At 38.7% G+C, this 26,599-nt stretch overlaps 1 protein-coding gene across 3 annotated transcripts in view; it reads right to left on the minus strand.

Annotated features, from left to right (window-relative positions):
- LOC139259729 (activin receptor type-2A) overlaps nt 1-26,599 on the minus strand; it is a 163,786-nt gene that overhangs the window by 10,549 nt on the left and 126,638 nt on the right. For all 3 annotated transcript variants that reach the window (XM_070875352.1, XM_070875354.1, XM_070875353.1), the window contains exons 2-9: nt 25,177-25,384; nt 24,872-24,981; nt 18,724-18,878; nt 9,657-9,800; nt 9,379-9,522; nt 5,422-5,567; nt 4,708-4,822; nt 2,998-3,136 (exon numbers count right to left, since the gene is read on the minus strand). In XM_070875352.1, coding sequence (XP_070731453.1) covers nt 2,998-3,136; nt 4,708-4,822; nt 5,422-5,567; nt 9,379-9,522; nt 9,657-9,800; nt 18,724-18,878; nt 24,872-24,981; nt 25,177-25,384 — 1,161 coding nt within the window. The remainder of the gene's footprint in view (nt 1-2,997; nt 3,137-4,707; nt 4,823-5,421; nt 5,568-9,378; nt 9,523-9,656; nt 9,801-18,723; nt 18,879-24,871; nt 24,982-25,176; nt 25,385-26,599) is intronic.

A 26,599-nucleotide genomic window follows, 5' to 3' on the forward strand; every position in this document is an offset into this window, starting at 1 on the left:
TAAAAAACCGACAATGTTTAGCAACGGTGTCAAAGATAGGTTAAATTTTGCAAGCTGGGGGTCCCAAAATTATGGCTGCTGACATCATAGTTGAATATATTCAAGAAAAATATTCAGATAAAAAAAGCTGTGTCAAGTATGCAGAAACCTTCCACCAGCAACAAAGCTGCAAATGTGTACCAAATGCTCTTATGGTTTTTGGTATCAGGATGATGATTTTCTTTCTCATCCTTTTCTATGTTGCCCTTACTTCACTTTTACTTTCTTTTTATCTCCCCTTCTTTCTCATTCTTGGACCATTGGCCTGATCTAGAATTAAACCATACATTATGGCCATAGTGTTGTACTGTAGTTGTACTCCAAGTTTTTCCACTAAATATTAAGGACGATGATAACATTTACTACCCCAGATTAAAACAATAAAACATGAAGAACCATCATAATGTTGTAATGGGGCTGTAATAGCCTTTAGTCTCATAATATTGTATGAGTAAAAACCAAGTCATAATTTTCTCCTCCTGAAGGCTGACTCATGCCAAATGATTTTAGGGCTCCGGTACCTCGTTCAAGAGATTATACCTTGCACATGATAATGAAAATGGAGCCCAATCCCAACATCACCCAATATAGACCAATGTTAATTAGAAGTTATATAATTCAAATTATCTGTTAATTCAAATAGAATTTTTGCTAATTTAAATAGGAATGTGCAAAAACAAATCATCTGCTGGTTTGTAAAATTGTTTAATTCATACTACTTTGAAGTGGGGAAATTTTGAGACACAATAATCCAGGACAAAATTAATTGGCACTTGGAAAAATTAGAGTTAATAAATGAAAACCAGCATGGATTTGTTAAATGCAAATCCTGTTTGACTAACTTGATTTGAGTTATTTGATGAAATAATGGAGGGGGTTGATGAGGGCACTGCGATTGATGTGTGTATGGACTTTCAAAAGTAATTTGATAAAAGTAATGGAGAGGATTGATGAGGGCACTGCGGGTGATGTGTATATGGACTTTCAAAAGTAATTTGATAAAATAACACGTAGTAGACTTGTTAACAAAATTGAAGCCCATGGGATTAAAGGCTACATGGATACATAATTGGCTAAGGGACAGAAAACAGAGAGTAGCAGCGAGTGGTTGTTTTTCAAACTGGAAGGAAGTGTGCAGTGGTGTTCCCCCAGAAGTCAGTGTTGGGATCACTGCTTATTGACCTGGACTTGGGTATACAGGGCATAATTTCAAAGTTTGCAGATGACACAAAACTCAGCTGGAAACTGAAATAATGTATTCTCCACAGAAATAATACTATTGTGGGAATTAAATGAAGCGAAGAGAGAACAGCTGCGTGGACTGAAGTTGTGAAGTGGAGTAAAAGAAATGAAAGAAAAAAGACTTGCATTTATATAGCGCCTTTCACAGCTGCAGAGGACTGTGCTTTACAGCCAATTAAGTACTTCTGAAGTGTAGGCACTGTTGTAATGTAGGAAACGCAGCAGCCAATTTGCACACAGCAAGCTCCCACAAACAGTAATGTGATAATAAGAACATAAGAAATAGGAGCAGCAGTAGGCCATTTGGCCCCTCGAGTCTGCTCCACCATTTAATACGATCATGGCTGATCCAATCATGGACTCAGGTGCACTTCCCTGCCCGCTCCCCATAACCCCTTATCGGTTAAGAAACTGTCTCTCTGTCTTAAATGTATTCAATGACCCAGCTTCCACAGCTCTATTGAGGCAGCGAATTCCATAGATCTACAACCCTCAGAAAAAATTCCTCCACATCTCAGTTTTAAATGGGTAGCCCCTTATTCTAAGATTATGCCCCCTAGTTCTAGTCTCCCCCATCAGTGAAAACATCCACTCTGCATCCACCGTGTCAAGCCCCCTCAATCTTAACATGTTTTGTAAAATGTCAAGATAATCAGTTTTTTTAATGATGTTGCTCGAGGGATAAATATGGGCCAGGATACCTGGGATAATTCCCCCGCTCCTCTTCAAAATAGTGCCATGGGATCTTTTACGTCCGCCCGAAAGCGCAGATGGGACCTCGGTTTAATGTCTCATCCAAAAGATGGCACCTCCAACAGTGCAGCGGAGCTCAGCACTGCACTGGAGTGTCGGCCTAGATTTTGTGCTCAAGTCTCTGGAGTGGGACTCAGAAGCGAGAGTTCTAACTGAGCCACTGCTGACATTCAGGCTGTGCAGATTTGCCTTATGCAGTCCAGAAATCTATTATTTTACTACTGAATGGTTGTTTTAATTTCACTTAAATTTACTATTGAAAGTCAAATTATGAGGACAGGTTGCATAAACATGGCTTGTATTCCCTCGAGTGTAGAAGATTAAGAGATGATCTGATTGAGGTGTTGTGAAGGGATTTGATAGGGTAGACGTAGAGAAGATACTTCCATTTGTGGGAGACCCCAAAACTAGGAGCCGTAAAAATAACATAGTCACCAATAAATCAAATAGGGAATTCAGAAAAAACTTCTTTACCTAGAGTAGTTAGAATGTGGAACTCTGTACCACAAGAAGTAATTGAGATGAATCAAATAGCATAGATGCATTAAATGGGAAGCTAGATAAAAACAAGAGGGAGAAAAGAATAGAAGGATATGCTGATGGGGTTAGAGGAAGAGGGATGGGAGAAGCATAATCGCGCATGGGCCAGTTGTGCTGAATGGCCTGTTTGTGTTGCAATTTAGATGTAATTACACTTTTCTGTACAGGTATTGAGTACCAGAGACAGTGCCTGGGAGAGTTACACAGGAGAACCATAGAATGGTTACAGCATAGAAGGAGGTCATTCAGCCTGTCGAGCCCATGCCCGCTCTCTGCAAGAGCACTTCAGCCAGTCCTACTCCCCCGCCCTGTCTCCGTAGCCCTCCAATTTTTTTTCCTTCAGTTACTTATCCAATTCCCTTTTAAAGCAGAATACAAAGCTTCACGACGGATATCGTGTAAATAGAAACAAACTAGACCAACCGTCTGTAGCTGTACACCTTGATGCCAATTCCCACAGCACAAGACCCATTGAGTACATGTCTATCCTGAGGAATGCATCACGCTGGAAATTTATGGCACCTTCCAACACCTCTGGAGCCATGTACCTTCTAGTGCCAACCTTGGGTGGAGAGAAAAAATACACCTTCTTAAAAATCTCTAATATGCATATTTTTATTCAAGTAAAAAAACTTGCATTTATACAGTTTATTTCAGTTCCTCAGGGCATTGCAAAACACAATGAATTGCTTCCGAAATGTCAGCGCTGTTGTTTTGTAGGCAAATGCGGCAGCCAATTTGCACACATCACAGTCCCACACACAGCAATGAAGCAATGCAATATGCATCAGCGAACCTGTTTTTTAGTGGTGTTGGTTGGGGGAAGATATTTTAGTCAGTCAGACAAACATTTTCACATGTTCTTCCCCAAATCCAAGAATCATTCCGAGCATAAAATTAAAGTGGCAAGAGTACAGTCAGGATTCCCATTAATGTTGAGTCACATAATATATTTACGTTTTGGATGATTTCATTTAGCAATACGAGAAACTGACAGGAAAGGAATGAAAGAATACTTTATCCCCACACTGTACATGCACCTTTATGCACAAATTGAAAAAATACAACCACAACCTGTGCTTAAAGGGAAAGGAGAACTAGTCTAGTTCTGTTCAAAGTACTGACCCAATATTCCCAAAAAGGAGTGTCAAAAAATACATTACCAGCTGCAATTTTCTGGCTCAACCCAAAAAATCTCCCAGTGTTGAGTATGCAGACCTACCCAGCTTGCAGTGTGTTTGCCCAGGGTTGTGCATCACTGGATTGGCTCCCAGGCGGGTATAAAGTTGCAGCCCCCACTGAAATTAGGAATCATTGTAGGGCTCTATCCTTCTGACTTCACTGGAGAAGCTGAGGAGGAAAGGAGATCCAAAATCGGAGGTCTCCATGGCGTAGAAAATTGTTGTTTTTTCCACGAGTAACACATTTTTAATTTTTTGGAGATTGGGGAAGTACTTCGGTTTTCAAAAAAAAAATTTACTGATGAAGATGAGGGATGTTGGTATTCAGGAATGGAACATTGCTGAGTAACAGAGTACAGGTAGATGGAGAATAAAGCTGCTTCTTCTACTCTGTACCAATAATATTCCTCAGTCCCTTTAGAAGAACAGCTCTAATGTATTGTGTGGCTTTTATTCATTTCACACACTAGGCACCCAGGGAGTTGCCAAATTAAGGACAGCTTATTGGTGTCGGCCCAATCTCATTTCATATAGGACCTTTCTATTCAGCAGACAGAAAAGGCTTCCCATCAGTCTGAGGTGAAAGCCAATTGTTTAACCCACTGGACCACCAGTGCCCCATGAAGTACTTTGAACAGAAAATACTTCTAGACTTTTCTTCACCTTTTTACTGATAGAAAACAGTAAAAACAAAAAATGAAACATTTATAAAGCTGAGTTAGTGAGTTACAAAGCTCAACAGTTATAAGGCTGCTCATCAGCAAGTACAATCAACTCAGGGATGCCTTAGCTTCAAAAGGTAGTCAAATTTCAGATTTGGATCTATATCAAGTAAACCATGGCATTTGTAACTACTTTTAAAAAGTTTTAAAGCACGTTAGATTAAAAGGTATGATTTTGAACATGCTTCATACAGAAATTTTTGATTAAACTACATTTTAATAGTTCATACCTGGCCGTGAGTATCACCTGCTGACTTCCCAGCTTCGAATCTCAGAGCTAAGCCAAAGTCTCCTATACAAGCCGTGAGATTGTTCTTCAGCAGCACATTTTTACTTTTGAAGTCCCTGTTCAAACAGGACAGAAATATTAATTCCTATAAAATAAACTAAAATAAGTACCTCATCGTAGATCATGCATCCACATTACTTCAAGAAATAAAATTTACTTTATGTAGTATCTTATGTTGCAGAAACTTCCCAAAGTACTTCATATACATTGGATAATTTTGAAATGCAGTAACTTGTGTATATGTGGCAGCCATTTTGCACACTTCCACAAACAGCAACAAGGTGCATGGTAAGTTGATGTTTGTTTAGGTGGTGGGAGTTGAGAAATAAATGTTTGCCAAGTCATCAGAACTCTCTATTTGAATAATGTCATAGGATCTTTAACATCCACCCAAACTTACTAGAATACGCAGTCAGGGCCTTTGGTGTAATGTCTCAACTACAGATGTGCGCCAATCCAGAAATAAGGTAAAGTCCTGGAGCATGGCTTAAACCTATAATTTTCAGACTCTAGAGGTGAGCGTGCTACCAGCAGAGCAAAGCAGACCAAGAACAATGGCAGCACAAGAAAGGAAACTAGACTAATAAACTGTCTGGATGGTCCATTAATGCATTTTGGACCAGATTCCAAATTTAACTGCTGTTAACAGGCATACCTGTGAGCAATAGCAGGTTTGTGTCCATCTTTTAAACCAGGTCTATCCTCATGAAGATAAGCTAGGCCTCTGGCCATGCTCTCAGAAATGTGACATAATTCATTCCAAGTAACCACATTAGCTTTCAGATAATCTGTCAAGGAACCCTGAAAGGTACACAACAAAGCAAATACTTTTGTTAACTGTAGGCTTCAAGCAGGGAAGATCTTAGCTCTGTAATTTTCTTCAAACATCAAATAAGTAAACTGATGGGCATGGCGTTAATTTAAATTACTTTTAGATTTACTTTTAAAAATGTTTATTTATCTTCACATTTATTTGAATGCAATCCTTTTTCAGTTTCCTATAACATTGTCATTCTTCAGGCCAGAGGATGGGTCAACAAGTAGCAAGCTTCTAAGTTTCTCCAGTTCTGCTTTGTAATCAACTACAAATGCTTGACCCATCCTCCAAATTTTGTTCAGAGGAATTTATTGCCCCATTTGGTGCCTCCTGAGTGGATCAGCCAAAATTGTGACTGTAACTCAAGATCAAAACAACTTTAATGATTAAAACTCTTCCATATTACCTTTGTGTGTGCAAGAAAAAGGATCGACTCTGAGCCAATTATGCCAGTTATGGTCGAGCTCTAGATCAATTCACCTCCCTCCAGAAAATATACCATAATTCCATTAGGTCTAACATTAAACATTTTGAAAATTAGGTGAAAGTTAACATGTGTAAGACAAAACAGCAATTCCATACTACAGGTATTCAGTCACCACTGATCAAAAGCTAGAGGAAGATCAATTATATAAACTAAAAACATTTAGGTAAAGTTTCCACTTTGGGTGCAATAAACAATCCAGGCGCAAATTGCGCAAGTGTTACAAAGTGACGTTAGGGTTCAAGTTTCTGCTCAAACTCATTTGCATTAATCACAAATGTAAAATCGTCCATGGACCAGTGCAATTGTGCAGTGTTTTGGAACAATTATTTATTTTTTGCCCTTACATTAAAAAAAATAGTCTTTAATATATTTAAGAGTGGTAACCTGGTGCAGTTTTATTAATACAGCTGAAAATGGGTTTTCCCACATAAAAATAAGCATTTTTAACAAGTGTCTGGTCCACCACCAGTGAGTAACCCAAATAACTGAAATTTAAAAAAACTGATATAGAATCATATACTAGTTTCATTGGTTATACACTGGTCAATTTTAGTAATTAAATATTTTTTAGTATTTAAAAAGCTTCAAAAGGTGCCTTTGCGCCTAAAAAAAAAAAGCTTGATTTTAAGAGCCTTCTCGAAGAGCCGCAAATGGACACAAGTAACAGAAACTCACCATGGTGATTAATTTGATCTGGGGGGCATGGGCAGTTTTGTGAGCAAGGCTGGCTTCTAGCACTATGTTTTTTTAAAGCAGCGCAAAATATTGTGGAAACTATTTGCACCGGACGTAACTTGCGCTTGAAATTCCACAATCTTTTGTGCTGGTTTGGCCGATTTTGAGTGAAACTAGCGGAATATCTAACCAGTTATGTTTAAAAACAGGTATTCCTTGCCCATCATGAAAAGAAGTTAAGTTTTCTTTAAATGCGTGTGTGTATTTAAACAATGTGTCACCCGAGCCTCAAAATAAGCTCCAATTCCAGTGGCAAAACCAGTATTTATCTATTACAACACAGTGCATCCATTCACTCAGTTAGTTCAAGCTAACGATTTCTAAAGAATTGCAATTTAACTTTTTTCATCTGTTCTGTATTTTGTTCTAACCAACTTGGCATTTCTAATCATCACACTCGGGGTTTCTAATCTTAAGATTTGACAGGTCCAGGGAAATTTCAACTTACATACTGGGGCATTGAAATAAAATCAAATATTATATAAAGAACTACTCTAATGCCAGGATTAGCTTTGTTACAGTACTAACTCTAATACTCCTAAAACATAATGTCAATTAAAAATGTAAAAAATCATCACTAATTCTATGCATCAACACCATTCTCTACTCTTTAAGATAGAATTCTATCTATTCTAATCTGTACTTTTTTTATTCCTTCATGGGATATATGGGTGTCACTTATCCACTTTGGTGGCAAAAACATGAAGGCAGAATATTATCTGAATGGCAGCAGATTAGGAAAAGGGGAGGTGCAACGAGACCTGGGTATCATGGTACATCAGTCATTGAAGGGTGGCATGCAGGTGCAGTAGGCGGTGAAAAATGCAAATGGCATATTGGCCTTCATAGCTAGGGGATTTGAGTATAGGAGCAGGGAGGCCTTACTGCAGTTGTACATGGCCTTGGTGAGGCCTCACCTGCAATATTGTGTTCAGTTTTGGTCTCCTAATCTGAGGAAGGATGTTCTTGCTATTGAGGGAGTGCAGCAAAGGTTCACCAGACTGATTCCAGGGATGGCAGGACTGACATATGAGGGGGGACTGGATTGACTGGACCTGTATTCACTGGAGTTTAGAAGAATGAGAGGGGATCTCATAGAAACATATAAAATTCTGACGGGACTGGACAGGTTAGATGTTCCCGATGTTTGGAAAGTCCAGAACCAGGGGTCACAGTCTAAGGATATGGGGCAAAGCCATTTAGGACAGAGGTGAGGAGAAACTTCTTCACTCAGAGTTGTGAACCTGTGGAATTCTCTACTGCAGAGAGTTGTTGATGCCAGTTCAATGGATATATTCAAGAGGGAGTTAGATATGGCCCTTACAGCTAAAGGGATCAAGGCGTATGGAAAGAAAGCAGGAAAGGGGTACTGAGGTGAATGATCAGCCATGATCTTATTGAATGTGGTGCAGGGTCGAATGGCCTACTCTTGCACCTATTTTCTATGTTTCTATGTCACTGGCAAGGCCAGCATTTATTGTCCATCCCTAATTGCCCTTGAGAAGATGGTGGTGAGCTGCCTTCTTGAACCACTTGCAGTCCATGTGGTGCTGTTAGGGAGGGAGTTCCCTTATTTTGACCCAGTGACGATGAAAGAATGGCGATATATTTCCAAGTCAGGGTGGTGTGTGACTTGGGAGTGGAATTTGCAGGTGATGGTGTTCTCCCATGCGCCTGCTGCCCTTGTCCTTCTAGCTGGTAGAGGTTGCGGGTTTGGAAGAAACCTTGGCGAGTTGCTGCAGTGCATCTTGTAGATTGTACCCACTGCAACCACGGTACGCCGGTGGTGAAGGGAGTGAATGTTGAAGGTGGTGGAGGGGGTGCCAAATTCAGGCTGTTTTGTCCTGAATGGTGTCGAGCTTCTTGAGTGTTGTTGGAGCTGCACTCATCCAGGCAAGTGGCAAGTATTCCATCAGAGGCTGATTATTCTGCGACGAGACACTCATCGCAGAATACCCAGCCTCTGATCTGATCTTGTTGTCAAAGTATTTATGTGGCTGGTCCAGTTAATTTTCTGGTCAATGGTGACCCCCCCCAGGATGTTGATGGTGGGGTGATTCGGCGATGGTAATGTCGCTGAATGTCAAGGAGAGGTGGTGTGTCGCGTGAATGTAACTTGCCACTTATCAATCCAAGCCTGAATGTCATCTATGTATTGCTGCATTATCTGCAATCCTTTTTGCTATAAAAAGGAATTAATTAAATCTTTGCTCATTTTGGTTCTTCCCCCTTCTGACTCTTACTGTTAAGATATTGGGGCTTTTAATAGTTGGAAACCACTTTTGAAGGCATCATTGATGTGGCCAGATCAATCTATCACCTGTTTTAATGCATCAAAACAGGGAATTTACTTGTCTCAGCACCATCATGTTCCTATGGCTGAATGAGTACTCTCACCAGTTTTGGAGCCTTACAGTACCCACAGTAAATATATCTGCAGTATTGGAAGGGTTAAAATTATTTTAGTGGTAGCTAAGCATATTATTTTTGACAATTAACAGAAATCAAATTCTGTTCCAAGTATTATTACAAAACAGCCAAGAATTACTGTCACCCAAACCACAATACTCTACCTTTTCATGGAAGGAAGATATCAACCACAACTCCACATCGATGTTTGTGCCTCTTTTCTCTGCACCAATGAAGTGCAAAAGATTGTCATGATTCATTCCAGGTTGAGTGTATATTTCATATTCATTTTGCCAGGATTGTTTGTCCTACAAAAACAAAAACACTACAGCATTGTAAAATATTACCGAACACACTGTCCTGTACATATGAATATAAATATTGGAATAAAATTATCCCCTCCCCCAAACAGGTGGGAGGAGAGAATAACAAAGCACTGTACCTGAATTGGAAATATTTTAACTGCCACATACTCATTCAGCAGTTGAGCCTTCCATACACAACCAAAGCGCCCTCTGGCTTTAATCTCCAGTAACTGCAATGGTTTCAGACCAAGCAAAGGAGAAGGTGGTGTTGGCCCTGGGTCCTACAATACAAGATTGCAAAATAGTTCTAAGAATGAGTTGACAACTGTACAAGCATCAAAGCGAAGGAAAGATCAATATCAGCATTCTGTCCCTAAAATTTCTGCTCAGTATTTTTTCTGCAGTAATAATGCAAAAAAAATTATGAGTTTGAGTGGTGTGCAATCTAAATCTGATGTCCTTTGAATTTTCTTTTAAAACAATTTGAAGATGCAAAGGTAAAAAGGTGAATAATTTCAAATCATAAAAAAGATCCTGTCACTTAAAATCTATTGCACATTAGCCAATTCACATTTAGAATTTTCCATTATGAAGATTTCTATGCAGAGTTTCATTCATGAATTAGATTTTTTTCTGATCATTATTCCCCAAACCTGAAACACTAACAGTAAATATCACTATTTACCATACACATTTATTTCCTCAATACACTATAGTATTATAATTTTCAAAAATCAATTTTCTATATGCACATCAAGTTGGTATCATGAAGTAATTAGGGATTCCCCACATATGTCCCCTACCTTGGATGTATTGCAGGGGGTGATAGTGAAGAAAGGCTTTTATTTCATAGCAGAAAGTGGAGAAAAATATGGGTGGATACACTAGGAAACTTTCATGCACAGCCTAATAGATAGTTTATAGGAGTCACTGTCCAAAGAGCAGGTTTTTTGGCTACCTCATCAGCAATGAACCAGACTAAAACAGGAGGAACAGTTTTACAATTCTCTACTGTGAGCGAAACGACCCAATAATGAGTTAGTTAATGGAAAGCTTTCCAACAAACCTGAAAAGCCTAATCAATCAAAAAGAGACATTTCAAAATGATCGTTACCTTCAGGTATTGCACAATTAACCAAGTTACATTCAATGCAAAAATGTTGAAAAAAATCAAAAAAGATGACAAAAAGAATCCATGCATGACAAAATATATTTATAATTGAAGGGCCACGGACAGCATTCCATCTCATGCTCCAAACTATGCAAGGACGCCGCTTTTGCGAATTTACTGTACCCTTACTATAATGAAAATTATTTTATACTATTAAACAATCAGTAACAAAGGTTTTCAAAACTATGCACCAGAAGTAGAGGATATGTTATGACTTAATTGAAGTTTAAAAAGTGAGGTTCAGAATGATGAAAATTTGCATTATATTCCAATTCTGTGGTTAAAATTGCTACTGTATATGCTTTAAAAAAATAAAGATATCACTATTTTAGTCAACTATGTTTACACAATATACCTTCTGATTTAAAAAAAAAGACAAATGCACTATGCATAGTTGAAATAAAAATCTTCCTTGGTACATTTGATATGAAAAAAAGTGAATGCGTCAGATAATCTAATTTCAAAAACCTTAAGATTTCCAATTTAACTTATCTTACCTCTATCTCTATATGAAAGGCATGCTTGAGAAAAGAAAAGCAAAGGAAATTACTGTTTGGAAAATTCATGAAGCCAAGACAGATAAAAAGTAGTTTAAGCAAATGATAAATGTTCTGGGAGGGGGCATGATGTAATTTTACTATTTAACTGCCATCTGGTTTCAGTAGCTGCCACAAGCTAACTTGCAGATCCATTTCAATATCTAGAAAATTAAAATATGGCACATAATATTGTTGTATGGTTGATGCTCCCGACTGCACTACACCAGAGCACACAAGACAGAACATTGTTAAAAGTTACCGAGTCTGTGAAAATGATTAAGTGGTCAATATGATTTCAAACACCAAATTCACATCCAAAGCCCAATGTTTCCAGAAGAGTATCTTAATGGTAGATTCAGGACTACTGTGCCTCTGGTTTCTAAAAAGGGTTCTCACTAATATTGATTGAAATGAAAGCCTGTTCAGTTTTGGTCAGCTAATCTTAGGAAGGACGTTCTTGCTATTGAGGGAGTGCAGCGAAGGTTCACCAGACTGATTCCCGGGATGGCTGGACTGACATATGAGGAGAGACTGGATCGACTGGGCCTTTATTCACTGGAGTTTAGAAGAATGAGAGGGGATCTCATAAAAACATAAAATTCTGACGGGACTGGACAGGTTAGATGCAGGAAGAATGTTCCCGATGTTGGGGAAGTCCAGAACCAGGGGACATAGTCTAAGGATAAGGGGTAAGCCATTTAGGACCGAGATGAAGAGAAACTTCTTCACTCAGAGAGTTGTTAACCTGTGGAATTCTCTACCACAGAGAGTTGTTGATGCCAGTTCATTGGCTATATTCAAGAGGGAGTTAGATATGGCCCTTACAGCTAAAGGGATCAAGGGATATGGAGAGAAAGCAGGAAAGAGGTACTGAGGTTAATGATCAGCCATGATCTTATTGAATAGTGGTGCAGGCTCGAATGGCCTACTCCTGCACCTATTTTCTATGTTTCTATGTTTCTTGGCTGACATCCAAACAAAAACAAAACTAAAGGTGCTAAATTATGACCGTACCAGAAGTTTAGTAATGCTGATTCCAATTGTTTAAATGGTTCAATTTAAAATTGCGTTACGAGGTCAGGAAAGAATTGAGTGTTGAGAAGATATAATGGGCCTGAATTTTCAGTTCAAGGCTTCCCATGCCGGATGCCTCCGAACCGCAATAAAACGACGCACCTACATGAAGGGTCCTGGATCCGCTGAGACTCGTGCTCCGGGGCCTCTATGCGTACACCTGCACACAGGCCCGCGGATGCGAGGGGCACATACGTTTCGCAAGCATCCCTGGAATTACATGGGCCAGCCCAACCAATCAGAAAGGGGATTTTCATTATGCTTATGGGGATGCCACTTATGTACAGAATCCCCGTAAGCTTAATAGGAATCACCCAAAAAATACTTTAACAATGAAAACAAAATTCATGTTTAAAATTAATTAAAATACAATTTAATTAAACATCCCTAGAACGAATAAAAAAGTTTAAAAGAAAAACTTAATTTTTGAAAAATTTTTAAAAATGTTTTTCAAGGGGCCAAAAATATTTTACTAGATTTTGAATATTAAAATGATTTAAAAAATGTATTTGAATATTTATTTACACCCGTACGCTGGTAAAAGGCCTTATGTCTGCTTTTACCAGGCCGAAGAGTTTCATGGGTATTCGCTGGGTAAGAATAGCCCAACTCTCTGCCGCGAATGTCCATTTCCTGGGGATGCGGAGGATCTGTCAAGATTCGAGACAGATCGCAAGTTCTCAGTTTTCGCGCATGCACAAACCCGAAACTTGCAAGTTACTTATGGCCGTGTATGCACCAGAGACCTCGGAAAATCCGGGCAGTCATTTTTTTTTAAATGCAGAGCATTGATAACATCAGAGGACCGACACGAGAGTTATCAAGTTCAAAAGTATAATGGAAGTGAATCAAAAGTTTATATTCAGAAGTCCATTTAATCTATGTTAATAGGGTTTTTCACATTATTAGGCTGTAATTCCAACTAATTACCCATTTTTGCACGTGCTTATAATTGGCATTCTTTTTGGTTAAATAAAAATTCTAAAAACATTTTTTACAGTTTTAAGATTCCATCAGAAAGGGTGAAAACTTGGAAAATAATATTTTGCATTTCATTTTCTTTATATACTGTAACATGCAATGTGCAAGTCACAACTTCACGATTTTTAATGACTTCCAAAAAAAAAAGTGCAATTTAATTACTGGCACAAGCAATTGTTTGCCAAACTAAAAGTCACAGTTGTGACTGAAAGCAATTTCTGTGGAACCTATTTTTCCCCAGAGAAAGAATTAGTTAAATGATACCTCGATACAGCATTAAAAAAAGTGTGTCTGTGTAAATAGATGTACTCAAGTGATGCCAATCGAAAGATCCACCTGGGTACATCTGCATCTTGGTATTAATTTGAGTGCAGCTAGTTCACTTTCAGACTAATTGAATAATGGCACATTATTCTGAAATCTGTCCCGACAATTGATTGGGAATGCAATTAAAACAAAGTTGATAGTTTGGAAACAAACTTAACTATGCTCAATCAAATAGCAGATTTTTTCTTTACAGGAATCAGCCATTTTTTTATTAAGAACATAGAACATAGATGGCCCCCCCCAGCCTGCCTTTCCATTCAATTAGATCATGGATGATCTTCTACCTAAACTCCACTTGCCTGCACTATCCCCATATTCCTTGATTCCCTTAATATCGAAAAATCTATCGATCTCTGTCTTGAATATGCTCAATGACTGAGCTTCCACTTCCCTCTGGGGTTGGGAATTCCAAAGATTCACAACCTTCCAAGTGAAGAAATTTCTCCTCATCTCAGTCCCAAGGTCGACCCCTTATTCTGAGACTGTGACCCCTCGTTCTAGACTCACCAGCCAGGGGAAACATCCTCCCTGCATCTACCCTGTCAAGCCCTATAAGAATTTTGTGTGTTTCAATGAGATCACCTCTTACTCATTCTCAGGATGTTAGCATTGCTGGCCAGGCCTGAATTTATTGCCAATCTCTGGTTGCCCTGGTTTTTGCAACGGTTTGATAGACCACTTCCAAGAGCAGTTAAGAGTCAGTCATGCTAATGCGGAGTTGGAGTCACGTAATGGCTAAACAGAGTAAAGATGACTAGTTTCCTTACCTAAAAGCCAGTTGAGATTTTATGATAATCAGACAGCTTCATGGTTACAGTTACTGATGCCAGCTTTTCCCTTCTAGATGTTTAAAACTTAATTCAAATTCTCAGAATGGTGGGATTTGAACTCGTCCTCTGGATTACTAGTCCAGTAACAGAGCCATATTCACCATCATACCCCAAGAAAAATTAATTACATAGTATTACAGCACAGAACCAGGACATTCAGCACAACAGGTCCATGCCGGTGCTTACTGCCAACACGAGTCTCCACTTATCCCTCCGCATCTAACCCCATCAACATATCCTTCTATTCCTTTCTCACTCGTGTTTATATAGCTTCCCTATAAATCTTGAACAAACTTTCTCTTTTGCAGTTTCCGGTCTCAAAAAATGGCTTACTGAGTAAATGTTCTGTGTAATATGGCACTAATCCATGAACACTAGAAAGGTCCCAGGTATGAGCTGATAAAGCAAAATGACTATGGATTGAAACCTGTGGGTCTGGGGAAAAGGGGGAGGAGGGGAAATAGAGCGAGAGAAGGGAGGGGAGAAATTGAGCGAGAGGGAGGGTGAAAAAAAAGGTGCTTTACATGTATGCAAACATTTTTAAAACTTTGAATGTAAATTCACACCAGACCACAGATGGAAAAATTTGGACATCTTAAAAACTGTTTGGAGAATGGTCATCTTCCCTCTTCCTTCCTCCTCTGGGTGATAGTGCATCGGCCACCCCACTAGAACGTGCAGTGATTAGAAAGCCAAAATTGTGGCGCCATCTACATGGGATCTAGGACCTGTGTGAACAGGGAAAGCAACTATGCATCTCCTTAACCAATCAGATTGAAGATTCGTTAATGAGCAGCGTGGGGTCTGAACCAGGAAGTGCAAGTTAAAATAATTAATTCAATGACAGAAAGCAAAATAACAAAAGATGGGATTAAGAGAGAAAAATAAAGGAGACAAAGTAAAAGAAAATTATAAATGTTGTAATTTAAAAAAAATCTCCTCTGAAAGAATGAGACTCCACACTTGTAAAAACTAATTTGCAGTGCTAGAGAAGTGGTTTGGCAGTAAGTTAGAATTATCACACCGTTAAAAATTCATTTACACTTGAATTGACAAGCATTAACTTTTTCTGGTGTGTTCAGTGAGTATCTAGTGGGCAAGTACCACAACTTCACACCCAGCATTTGGAGGAGCAGGGCAACTTGGACAGCAACTTCCTGATTTCTGGGTTTAACAGTGCATGTGCTGTCCAATTTAGTCTTTAATAATGGTGAGCAGTGATAGCATCAATTATTTTTACTGCAAAATCTTGGCCAATAAAAGTCATGGTCAATGGGGTCCCTTAGACTAGTTCTGATCGGCTAAGGATTGGAGAAGAATTTTTCAGATTTCCCCCCTCTAATTGGATTTTTGATCTGGTTTTTCACCTCTCCCAGGAGACTACATGGCACTGTGGCGATCAGGAGTCGCTTGATGGCATCACAACTGCATGGGTCATACTACATGGATTAACTCATCTTTTCCTGGACAAACATTTTGTAAATTTGTATGTGTAAAAAAAAAAAAATTGCACTTTTCCCCCTCCCATATATTTTTATTTACAGATGCTTGTTTACAAGGACAATTTGTATAATGCAGAATCAAATTCTGTCTTCCATGGCACCTGTTAGGAGATAAAAGCCACTGAGCTTCTAATAAAGGCCATTGTTTCTGAAGGAATACAAATTTAGGTAACTGAAATAAGATATAGAATAATTTGCAGTCGTTTATATCCTTACCCCAAAACTTAGAGAAACCCTAACCATAATCCGTGCAAAACGCCCAGTAAAGGGTATATTTTACAATTTGGGTTGGGTCACCTCGAAAAACTAGTCAGGCCATGTCCTGCATACCTTGCTAAGTAAACTAAAGTAGCAGTATCAACAGTGCGAAAAGGAACGTCCCACCTACATTATGATGGTGGTAGAGTGATGTAATGGGTGGAGAGCAACGTTCCCTCTAAATTGTCTTTATTGTGCGCAGCCCGTTTATTTTAATGCACGGTCCCTTTAAATCTTTGACCATGCGCGGTATTTAAAATGGAAAAGCTGGAGAGCAGCATGCACAGAACTTTGCAGATTACTGCATGGCTGCACACGCACTCATCTTAGAGGGAACATTGCTGGAGAAGACAAAGGTCTCCTGCAAATGTTGGTGACAGAGCGTTACAAATTTTGGGTTTGCCTTTAATACCCGCTCGCGTTCAGTAACGTCCACATCTCATGTTCAGAAATGTGCACATACTGCCCAATATAGCATAACATGGGGGTGTAACATCAGTATCCTCATGATCGGAACGAGACAGTATTTCTTTCATACATTCCCTCATGCACTTCTCCAATCTTTCAGTAGATTGGACAGAAAACATTTACTGAGAATACCAGATACAAATTGGTAAGCTGCTTCATTTTACATACAGCAAGTGAATGTACACATTGACAATTACATTCAGCTTACTTAATTTAATTTTAAACCCCTCCTTGTGAAAAAGAAAATACTAAACCACGCCACTCTATCCCACATTAGTGAGCTAACTGACCTTTTCCTGGTTTGCATTGTTGTTCTGACTGGCCCCGAGCTTCAGCTGAGTTGAGTTTTCTCTCACCACCTGGGCTCCCTTCCCAGAGTTAACTGGACTGATTAACCACGTGTCACCTTGCCCATTTTCCCCTATGCTGAGGGAATGAAAGAAATGCTGCTCAGCCCGACCTCTTTTCTGTTCAGGAATTCACCAGTATGCCTGTCAGCCAAACAGGCCACCTCTTATCCAGGAGTATATTCTCCTGTTGGGTATCCCAAGAATACGGTCTCTCATGGATGACCTATGGTGGCCTGAAGTGAGATAATGAATTACTTACTGTCCCTGATCATTGTGAAAAGCACAACTGATAGCTGGCTCATCAACATATCAATCCCCTCTGTCTTAGCGGCTATAAGGAGAATTTTAAACCTGTGACCTCACTTAACTTAACATTTCAAATGTAACTCATTCCCAAATCCACTAAGTTGAAAATGGTCGGGAAAATAAATCCTCAATTGTGACACTTACCTTGGATGAAAGTTCATTGACTTAAGACAGACCACTATTCTATTATAGTAATATACTTTACAGTAATATACTCAATATATTTATTAATATATAAATTGGTATTTAGCACAGAATTTATGTAGACATTGTAAAATTGTAAAAAAAAAATTCAAATCTAAACTTTGCTAAACTTATCTGAAGGAAAGAATTAGATTTCTACAAACACAGAAATCAGTACAGTTCCAGGCTCAAAGGTCAACTGAATGTATTTTCATGAACAGCAGAGGGCACTAGCACCTTACAATCCTAATCCTAACCGGTCTTGCAATACTAAATTCTGGTAATCTGACATGCAACAAATGCACCAGTCTGTCATTTTAAGATTACATTATTGCTGGCCAGTTGTGACAAAGCATCAACATTTGAAACATTAACCGAGTCTTCCTCTAAGAAATAACAACAACCCTGTTCTCCCAACACTTCAGATTCAGACCTCCAGCATTAGCATTTTCTTCTTTTTAATTATAGCCTTTGTCTTACTTCTGTTGGCTTTGTTTTGAAGTGGTCGCACTCAATAAATTACGTAGAAGTACTAATACTATTAGAGGTAATAAAATTATTACCATTTATATAGCACAGCTTCCACAGAAGAACAAACAAGGCTAAGCAAAGACAGGGAAGATTAAGGTTGTGTAGGCCCAGTATACGTGCAGTTGGCATCCAACTTGTACTTGCCAAATTATGCTGATTGTACTCAAGGTGCCAAGGAGAGAATAAGGAGGCTTTGCTACTATTCATTCATTGGGCTGTTCTTTTGAGGTTGGTGGCAAAATTATGTTTAATGATCCATTAACCAATTCAATTTGCTTTAAACTTTCAACTGTATAGACAGTGATTACACTTAGGATAACACAAGAACACGAGTAGGCCTTTCAGCCCTTCGAACCTGTTTTGCCATTCAACATCATGGCTGATCTGTATTTTAACTCAATCCATCTGACTTGGCTCCATATACTTTTATATCCTTCAAACCCGGTTATAACTGGTTAAGAGAATGAAAAGGGGGAGAAAGTTCTACAAGGCAAAAAATTGAGAGAACTGTCGCTCCTGGTGAAGAGCTCTGGTTTATGGTAACATATATCATAAATTTGGACCCATGTTCAGCATACCAATGATTTTGTATCGGTTAATAGATGAAACTGCACACCAGAATTCCTGATAATGGATTAGAGGACGCCAAAATGAAGTGTCAAATGAGAGGTCTTGAAACCATACCTGAGTTGGTACGAGTACTGGTGGATATGCCAACTTGTGATGCCTATACATCCAGAAAGAGAACAATACAACCACAGCAAATCCCATGATGGGTACCAATGAATAAAGCAAAGTGTTGAACAGTGGCGGCCTCAGTGTAACTGGGTTTGATGTTGCTGTGGAAGAAAGGAGAAAATAATTAAGGGTTTTTGCAGGAAAGTAGTTGCATTACAGCCATAGCCACAAGCAAATTCTGAAGATTGAATCACTTCAACAGCTCTCAGCACTGGAGTGAAATAGGTTTGAAACTCTTTTTTACAATAACATTCAAGTGTCCCATTTCAGTTACTGTACATGACTCCAGTTATAACAAAATTACTAACCAATTGTGAACCTCAGATACTAAACTTTTAAAATTATAACATGACAATTAAGTTAGCATCGATACATGTGGATCAATCCCAGCACGCCCCTTTTAGAATCTAAACCAGAATGTAATGAACAGAATTTAGTTATGAAGTTTATTGAAAATCTGATACAAATTGATTTTAAGGCAATTTTTGATGTTGGTCCAAGAAATAACCATAGCTCAGGTGGAGTGGCTTTTACTTTACTAAATAGTTCCTGGACTATCACATAACGAATTTGAGGAGCCATTTAATTTGAAAGTGGATTTAGCGCTTAAGGTTTTATTCCAAAAACAAAGTCTTGCATAGAATGAAACATATCCTTAATCCTACTAATACGGATTCCTCAGTGGCAGAACAGGATTTGTTTCTTATACATGGAACCAAAAGAACAGTTGTTACTAATTTAGATTTCATTTGCACAAACTTTTACACTTGCTTTTGGGTGGGAGGGAGATAAGAAAATGAGGAGAACCCAATGCTGGGTACAAATACCCACTATCAACTGTCACAATTCTGCCCACAAACCCACTATTTAGAGAGAGCTAGAAAAGCCAAAAGGTAAATAAATCAATTCTGCACTTTTGTTAGAGAAAACTAGGCCCTCCATTTTCTGGAAAATAAAAATATAAAGAAATTCCACAAACAAATCATCTTGTTGCAAAACATTTCAAGTGAGTTTGCATCGGAATAGACCACCACACACCGTTCAAAATGCAGAATGGAACTTTATCAGGACCATCTGCTAAAAGTGAAATTATGACAATGCTGACTACTGGTAACACAAATCCAAGCCATACCTTGCACTTCAGAAATCAGAATTTTATCATAAAATTTGATATTGGAAGGTACACCAAATTCCCCAATTAAAAAAAAATGGCTAACTCAGTGATTCAGAATCAGATGTTACCAATTTGTTCAGAGAAGTTCAGCATGCTATTATTTAGCTGTGTTACAGGTTCTTGCTCAAATGGCCCATGATGTTTCCATAAGCATACCACATTCCTTACAAATCAAAAATATCTATCTTGCACTTCCTCCCTTGCAGATAACACAGCCTCGATCCAAATATTCCTAACTGCAGTAACCTGTATAGCTAGACTATATACAGCAGACACCTCAAAATGAACGCTGGAGAAGTGCCATCAACGTTGCCTCCGCAAGATGCTGCAAATCCATTGGCAGGATAGACGCACCAACGTCCTTGTTCTCGCTCAGGCCAACATCCCCAGCATCGAAGCATTGACCATGCTCGATCAGCTCTGTTTGGCGGGCCACATCGTCTGCATGCCTGACACGAGGCTCCTAAAGCAAATGCTCTACGCGGAGCTTCGACATGACAAGCGAGCCCCAGGTAGGCAGAGGAAATGCTTCAAGGATACCCTCAAAGCCTCCTTGATAAAATGCAACATCCCCATCGACTCCTGTGAATCCCTGGCCCACGACCGCCCAAAGTGGAGGAAGGGCATCCAGGAGGGCGCTGAGCACCTCGAATCCCATCGCCGAGAACAAACAGAAACCAAGCGTAGACAGTGGAAGGAGCGTGCGGCAAACCAGGCTCTCCGCCCACCCTTTCCTACAACCACTGTCCGCCCCACCTATGACAGAGACTGTAATTCCCGCATTGAACTCCTCAGTCATCTGAGAACTCACTTTTAGAATGGAAGCAAGTCATCCTCGACTCAGAAGGACTGCCTATGATGATGAGAATGTACTTGCAATGTCTTCAGTCTGCTGCACGACAGAAAATACTATGTGCAAAATCAGATTTGTATAGGCTAACTCAAATATAGAATAAACAAAACATATATGCTATAGAGCCCAATAAATATATACAAAAGACATTGAAACATGCTATCATGTTTCAAGCCTCCCTTCATCTCCTGTTACAAAAAATCCAGCAAATAATTCTTCCAGGATCTTTCATGGCTTCCTTTGTGATATACTTAAATTGTCAGCTAGCGACTAGAGCTCCTAAGTCTTTCGTAAATCTAACAAAGAACAGAACGTAGAAAAATTCACTTCTCTTACACCATTAATTGCTTTGAAAGTGGAATGGTCAATTAATCATGATCAACATAATACAATTTTGACACTTGGAAAAAAAGTACAGATTCTGTTAACATTTTTATAGCAATTAGACGATCATAAAGCATGGAATGTTAATAAGGTGAACACATACAGTTTGGAATCTTAAGCTTCCCACAGCATCTGCAGCAACAGGATTGTGTGACATCTGCTAACATCCTAAAACGCACAATCCACACCTAGATCAAAAGGTTATGTGGCTGCAAGATAAAGCATCTCTGAGCAACTATTGTAGCAGGTTCATCTTAGATTTGAGTTAACAAAATCTTTTCAACAGGGCAAAAATTCCTGCATGTCATAATCTTGCTTGACCAGTTTCTCAAACAAAAGTCCAGACTCAAGTCTGTTAGCTGTTACAAAGTAAGATTAAACACGGTTGTCGATAATTCATCAAATTCAAAGAGAATTAACTAATTCTATTAATTTGGATGTGACCACCAGTCAGTAAAAACTCAGAACAAAGCACTTCTCTTTATTAAGCCATGACAGATTGCAGATGATATTTTAATAAAATTGCACACATTTCGCAATATGTGAATTTACCTATATACTCTCCTATAACCAAACAATCAAGCCTAGAGAATGTAGCTGATGCAATTAAAACTGCAAAAATCTTAATGACACAATTAAACCTCCTAGCAACCAAATGGATTAACGGTATGCACGTGCAACAAGAGAAAAAGATGCTTGTGATTCAGTTGCATGAATAAATGCTGCTCAAATTTTAACACCATCAGTAGTAACCAAGTCCTATAACTGAAGCTTTGCTTTATGGTCTACCCTATGAAGCACAGTAGAATTCAACACAACCAATCTCTCAAAATTACAAAGTGAAGTCAATTAGAACTTTTAACTCCGGAAAACAAAAGTTGTTCTTTATTTCCTCATAGTACCTATGAGTATTAATTGTTGTCATCAATAGTAATAACTAATGCCAAACACCCAAAACCACATACCAAAAGATCACAAACACTACCCTATAAAAATCATTTAGCATTTTCAGAAACCTGCAAATATACACAATACAATGTTGAAACTGAATGTTTCTGTGGAGGAATATGTTCACTATAGTACTTGTTCGGTTTCTTAGAATGACTTTGTCCTGAACTAATGCATCTTCATTGGCTTTGCTCACAGAAAGTTGGAGAATACATTAATTTTAAGGACAGGTACATTATATCATGTAATGCACAGCATGTTACTCTACTGCTAAGATATCACTATGCAAGACCAAATTCTTCAACCGTAAGGGTTAACTGCTGTGCATTTGAGGTAAATTAGAGGTCAACTGCTCCTGGAACTTAAAAGAAACTGGTAGGAAATGAGAGGCTTTATTTTCCAGAAATCTTTATATATAACAAAGTATGACAACTGTGAATAAGATCACAAGAAATAGGAGCAGTAGGCCATTTGGCCCCTCAAACCTGCTCCACCATTCAATAAGATCATGGCTGATCTGATCATGGACTCAGCTCCACTTCCCTGCCCGCTCCCCATAACCCTTATCGCTCAAACATCTGTATCTCCGCCTTAAATATATTCAATGACCCAGCCTCCACAGCTCTCTGGGGCAGAGAATTCCATAGATTTACAACCCTCAGAAGTAAGTCCTCCTCATCAGTTTTAAATGGACTCAGTTTTAAAAAGACTATGTCCCCTAGTTTTAGTTTCCCCTGTGAGTGGAAATATCCTCTCTGCATCCACCTTGTCGAGCCCCCTCATTATCTTATGTTTCAGTATCATCTCTCATTCTTCTGAACTCCAATGAGTATAGGCCCAACCTACGTTCATAAGTCAACCCCCTCATCTCCAGAATCAACCTAGTGAATCTTCTCTGAACAGCCTCCAATGCAAGTATATCCTTCCTTAAATACGGAGACCAAAATTGTACGCAGTACTCCAGGTGTGGCCTCACTAATACCATGTACAGTTGTAGCAGGAATTTTATACTCCATCCCCCTTGCAATAAAGGCCAACATTCCATTTGCCTTCCTGATTACTTGCTGTACCTGCATACTAACTTTTTGTGTTTCATGCACAAGGACTCACGGCTCTCTCTGTACTGCAGCACTTTGCAATTTTTCTCCATTTAAATTATTTCTGCCAAAGTGGATAACCTCACATTTCCCACACTATACTCCATCTGCCAAATTTTTTGCCCACTCACTTAGCCTGTCTAAGTCCCTTTGCAGATTTTGTGCGTCGTCCTCACAATTTGCTTTCCCACCCATCTTGGTATCATCAGCAAGCTTGGCTACATTACACTCGGTCCCTTCATCTAAGTCATTAATATAGATTGTAAATAGTTGAGGACCCAGCACCGATCGTTGTGGCACCCCACTAGTCACTGTTTGCCACCCACCCCACAAACCTTTCAGATGTGCAAATAAATTTCTGCACACTTTTTAAAAAAAAAGTGCAACAAAGCCAGGCATTTATATAAAGTAGCTGCGGAGCATCCATCTAACAGATTAACATAAAATAAAATCAGACTTATTTCCAACATCAGGTATCTGATACAAATCAAGGAGTAGGAGTGTATTTGTTGTTGGGTGGGAAAATGAAATCAAAATGCTGAACCAGAGCAAGAGTGCTGAAACAGAAACAGCGGGAAAAAAGTGTGAAGACATGAAAAAATATTTTACAAGGGACTTACAAATGTAAACCATGAAGAGAAAGACTTTTCTTCCTTTGGCTCATGGTAGCATTCTTGTCTCTGAGGGAATGCTCATCATCATCATAGGCAGTCCCTCGGAATCAAGGAAGACTTGCTGCCAGTCTAAATGAGTTCTTAGGTGACTGAACAGTCCCGGTCACAGGTGGGACAGTCGTTGAGGGAAAGGGTGGGTGGACAGATTTGCCGCGCGCTCTTTCCGCTGCTTGCGCTTGATTTGTGCATGCTCTCGGTGATGAGGGAATGCTGCACCATCGATATTGATGTCTTCGGCTGAGACGTTAAACCAAGGTACCGCCTGCCCAATTAGGTGAATGCAAGAGATCTCATTGCACTATTTGAAGAGGAGCAGGGGAGTTGTGTGTGCTGGTAAAAATGTATACCTCAACCAACATCACAAACAAATTATTTGGTCATTATCTTATTGCTATACAAAAATTGGCTGCCACATTTCCCTACATTACAACAGTGACTACACTTCAAAATTCCCCCCATTTCATTATCCTCTCATCCTCACCAGAGTCCAGAGATCATGAAAGGCATTATATAAAAGCAAATTCTTTCTTACTAACGCCACACCATATTTTTTTTTAAAAAGGCTCAAATCCAGATCAAGCCATTACTGCAATTGAAAGCAGACTGCAGGAGTACAAGGGAGAAAAATAGCTTGTGTGCAGTGCACAGCAATTCCATTTGTATAATGTTTTACAGACAAGATGAACAAATGGGAAAGACTGCAATGAGTTTCAATGTATTGAATGATTAAAAAAAATTAAGCTTTAAGAAATCCAACACTCCAAAAAAGTATGCAGTTTCCATTATTACACCTGCTGATGAACATGCACAATAGACCAATCAATTGCACAATTATATTGAGACAAAAATTTAGCATTTTTAAGATTTGAATTTCAGACCCTTCTTTGAATCTTTTCATTCATATAGGTCATTCATTTAAATATTCAATATATTTTGTCGTAAAAATAAGGAAGATAAAACCTACATGGTAGATCCTGAATGACTGGGACATAAAAGAACCTCTCATTGCAGTTGCTGCCTTCACAGCAACAGAAGAACACTTCAGGGCTTTCTTTTGTTTCGACACATTCACCCCTACAAAACAAAATTATACAGATCACTTTGATATTTGATCACAGCCAAGTAGTTACAATAGACCTTAATAAAACTTACTTTTGCTGGAGAATGCTAACTAAGAATTAAGCTCTTCTAAAATTCAAGAGTATAGATAGCTACATTTTTAGAAAACGTTTTATGAACAGATAAAAGCAGCACAATGTTTTTGCGTACTTGTCATAGCAGTTCCAATCATCTAACCAACAGCCTCGTTTCACAATTTCTATAGAGCCAGAGTTGTTCTTCCATGTAGCAAAACAGTGTCGCCGTTTATCTTTTTCGCCAACACAGTTCTCAATCCCACTGTGATTTGTTCGGTCTTTCTCCCAGTCTGCATTATAGAAAATGCATACTTGCTTCTCGGATCGACCAAGTATAGCACCTAAAAAGAAAATTGAAGTTGGATTTGGTATCTTAAATTTGAAAAAAAAGGAAATACAGCATTTAAACAAAAATCAACTGCATGTCACAAACATTGGATACTATCAAATAAAAATACGATCTAGAGCCAGTTAAAACAGCTGTACATAGAGTGCTTCTCATTTAAATTGGTAATTTTTTTGTGCTGTAAGTCACAATTAAGACTATAGAAATATGGAATGATCATACTGGTATATCATCACAATGATGAAACTAAAAGGAAGTCAAGTAAAAATTACAAGACGCAAAAATACTTCAGTTCATGCATATAAAGATAACTGAAGTGATCACACAGGTCATCAATTCTGCAACCTTGTATAAAAAGGATCCATATTTGAAGAGCATCTAAAGTGCAACATAAAGTAGAGTGCTACAGCAGAGAGATTAATTCCACTATGAATTCCCCATCTTTGTGTGCTGTCGGGAGGGGACAGAAGATAGGTATAAAAATCATACAACTCAAGCTGGGCCACTCTCACACAGCTCAAGGGGAACTGTCTGAAGAGTGTCATTAGCAGAGGTCTGGGAATAGAACCTGTCTACCATTTGGACCATGCAGAGAAATCGGAAGGCAGGATAAATTAAATAAGATGAAGAAGGGGAGGGAAACAGGTTAGTTTTACTCCTGAGGAATCCACAACTGCAAATTACTTCATTGGAACATCAATTCAAAACCAGAGAGATTTTTGACAGAGACTTCAGACTTCGGTAGGAAATTAATCCTTAAATATTTCCTCCAATTTGAGAATTTTTTGTGGTGACAACAAATTGGTATGCCTCAAACCAAGACAGAAAAATTAACTTACAGTACAATATTTTTCCCACACAAATTCCATCTTTGCATACATTTATTCACTAAATTATGCCATACAAATTTATTGTACTATAAAATTTAAACCAAAACACAGCAAAAGGGTCTTGAAATTCATAAAAGATTGTGCTGTATTAAAAAGGAAGTTGCTAAGTGCCCTGCAAAACAAATATTGATGCCTTCTGCCTGTACTGTTCATCACTGTAGACAAGATTTAAGACAGACAATTGTTCAGTTTCTACAATCGACTGCATATGCTTACTAAGTTTAGCTAGAACCAGCATGCACCAAGAGCAATTAGCCTCCAACTGACCTGAGGACCTTGTGGCCTTAAAGATCAGCTAAACGCAATAATCTATTGGGCAC

This window comes from Pristiophorus japonicus, chromosome 3 (assembly GCF_044704955.1).
Source record: "Pristiophorus japonicus isolate sPriJap1 chromosome 3, sPriJap1.hap1, whole genome shotgun sequence".
In the NCBI taxonomy this organism is placed as follows: Eukaryota; Metazoa; Chordata; class Chondrichthyes; family Pristiophoridae; genus Pristiophorus; species Pristiophorus japonicus.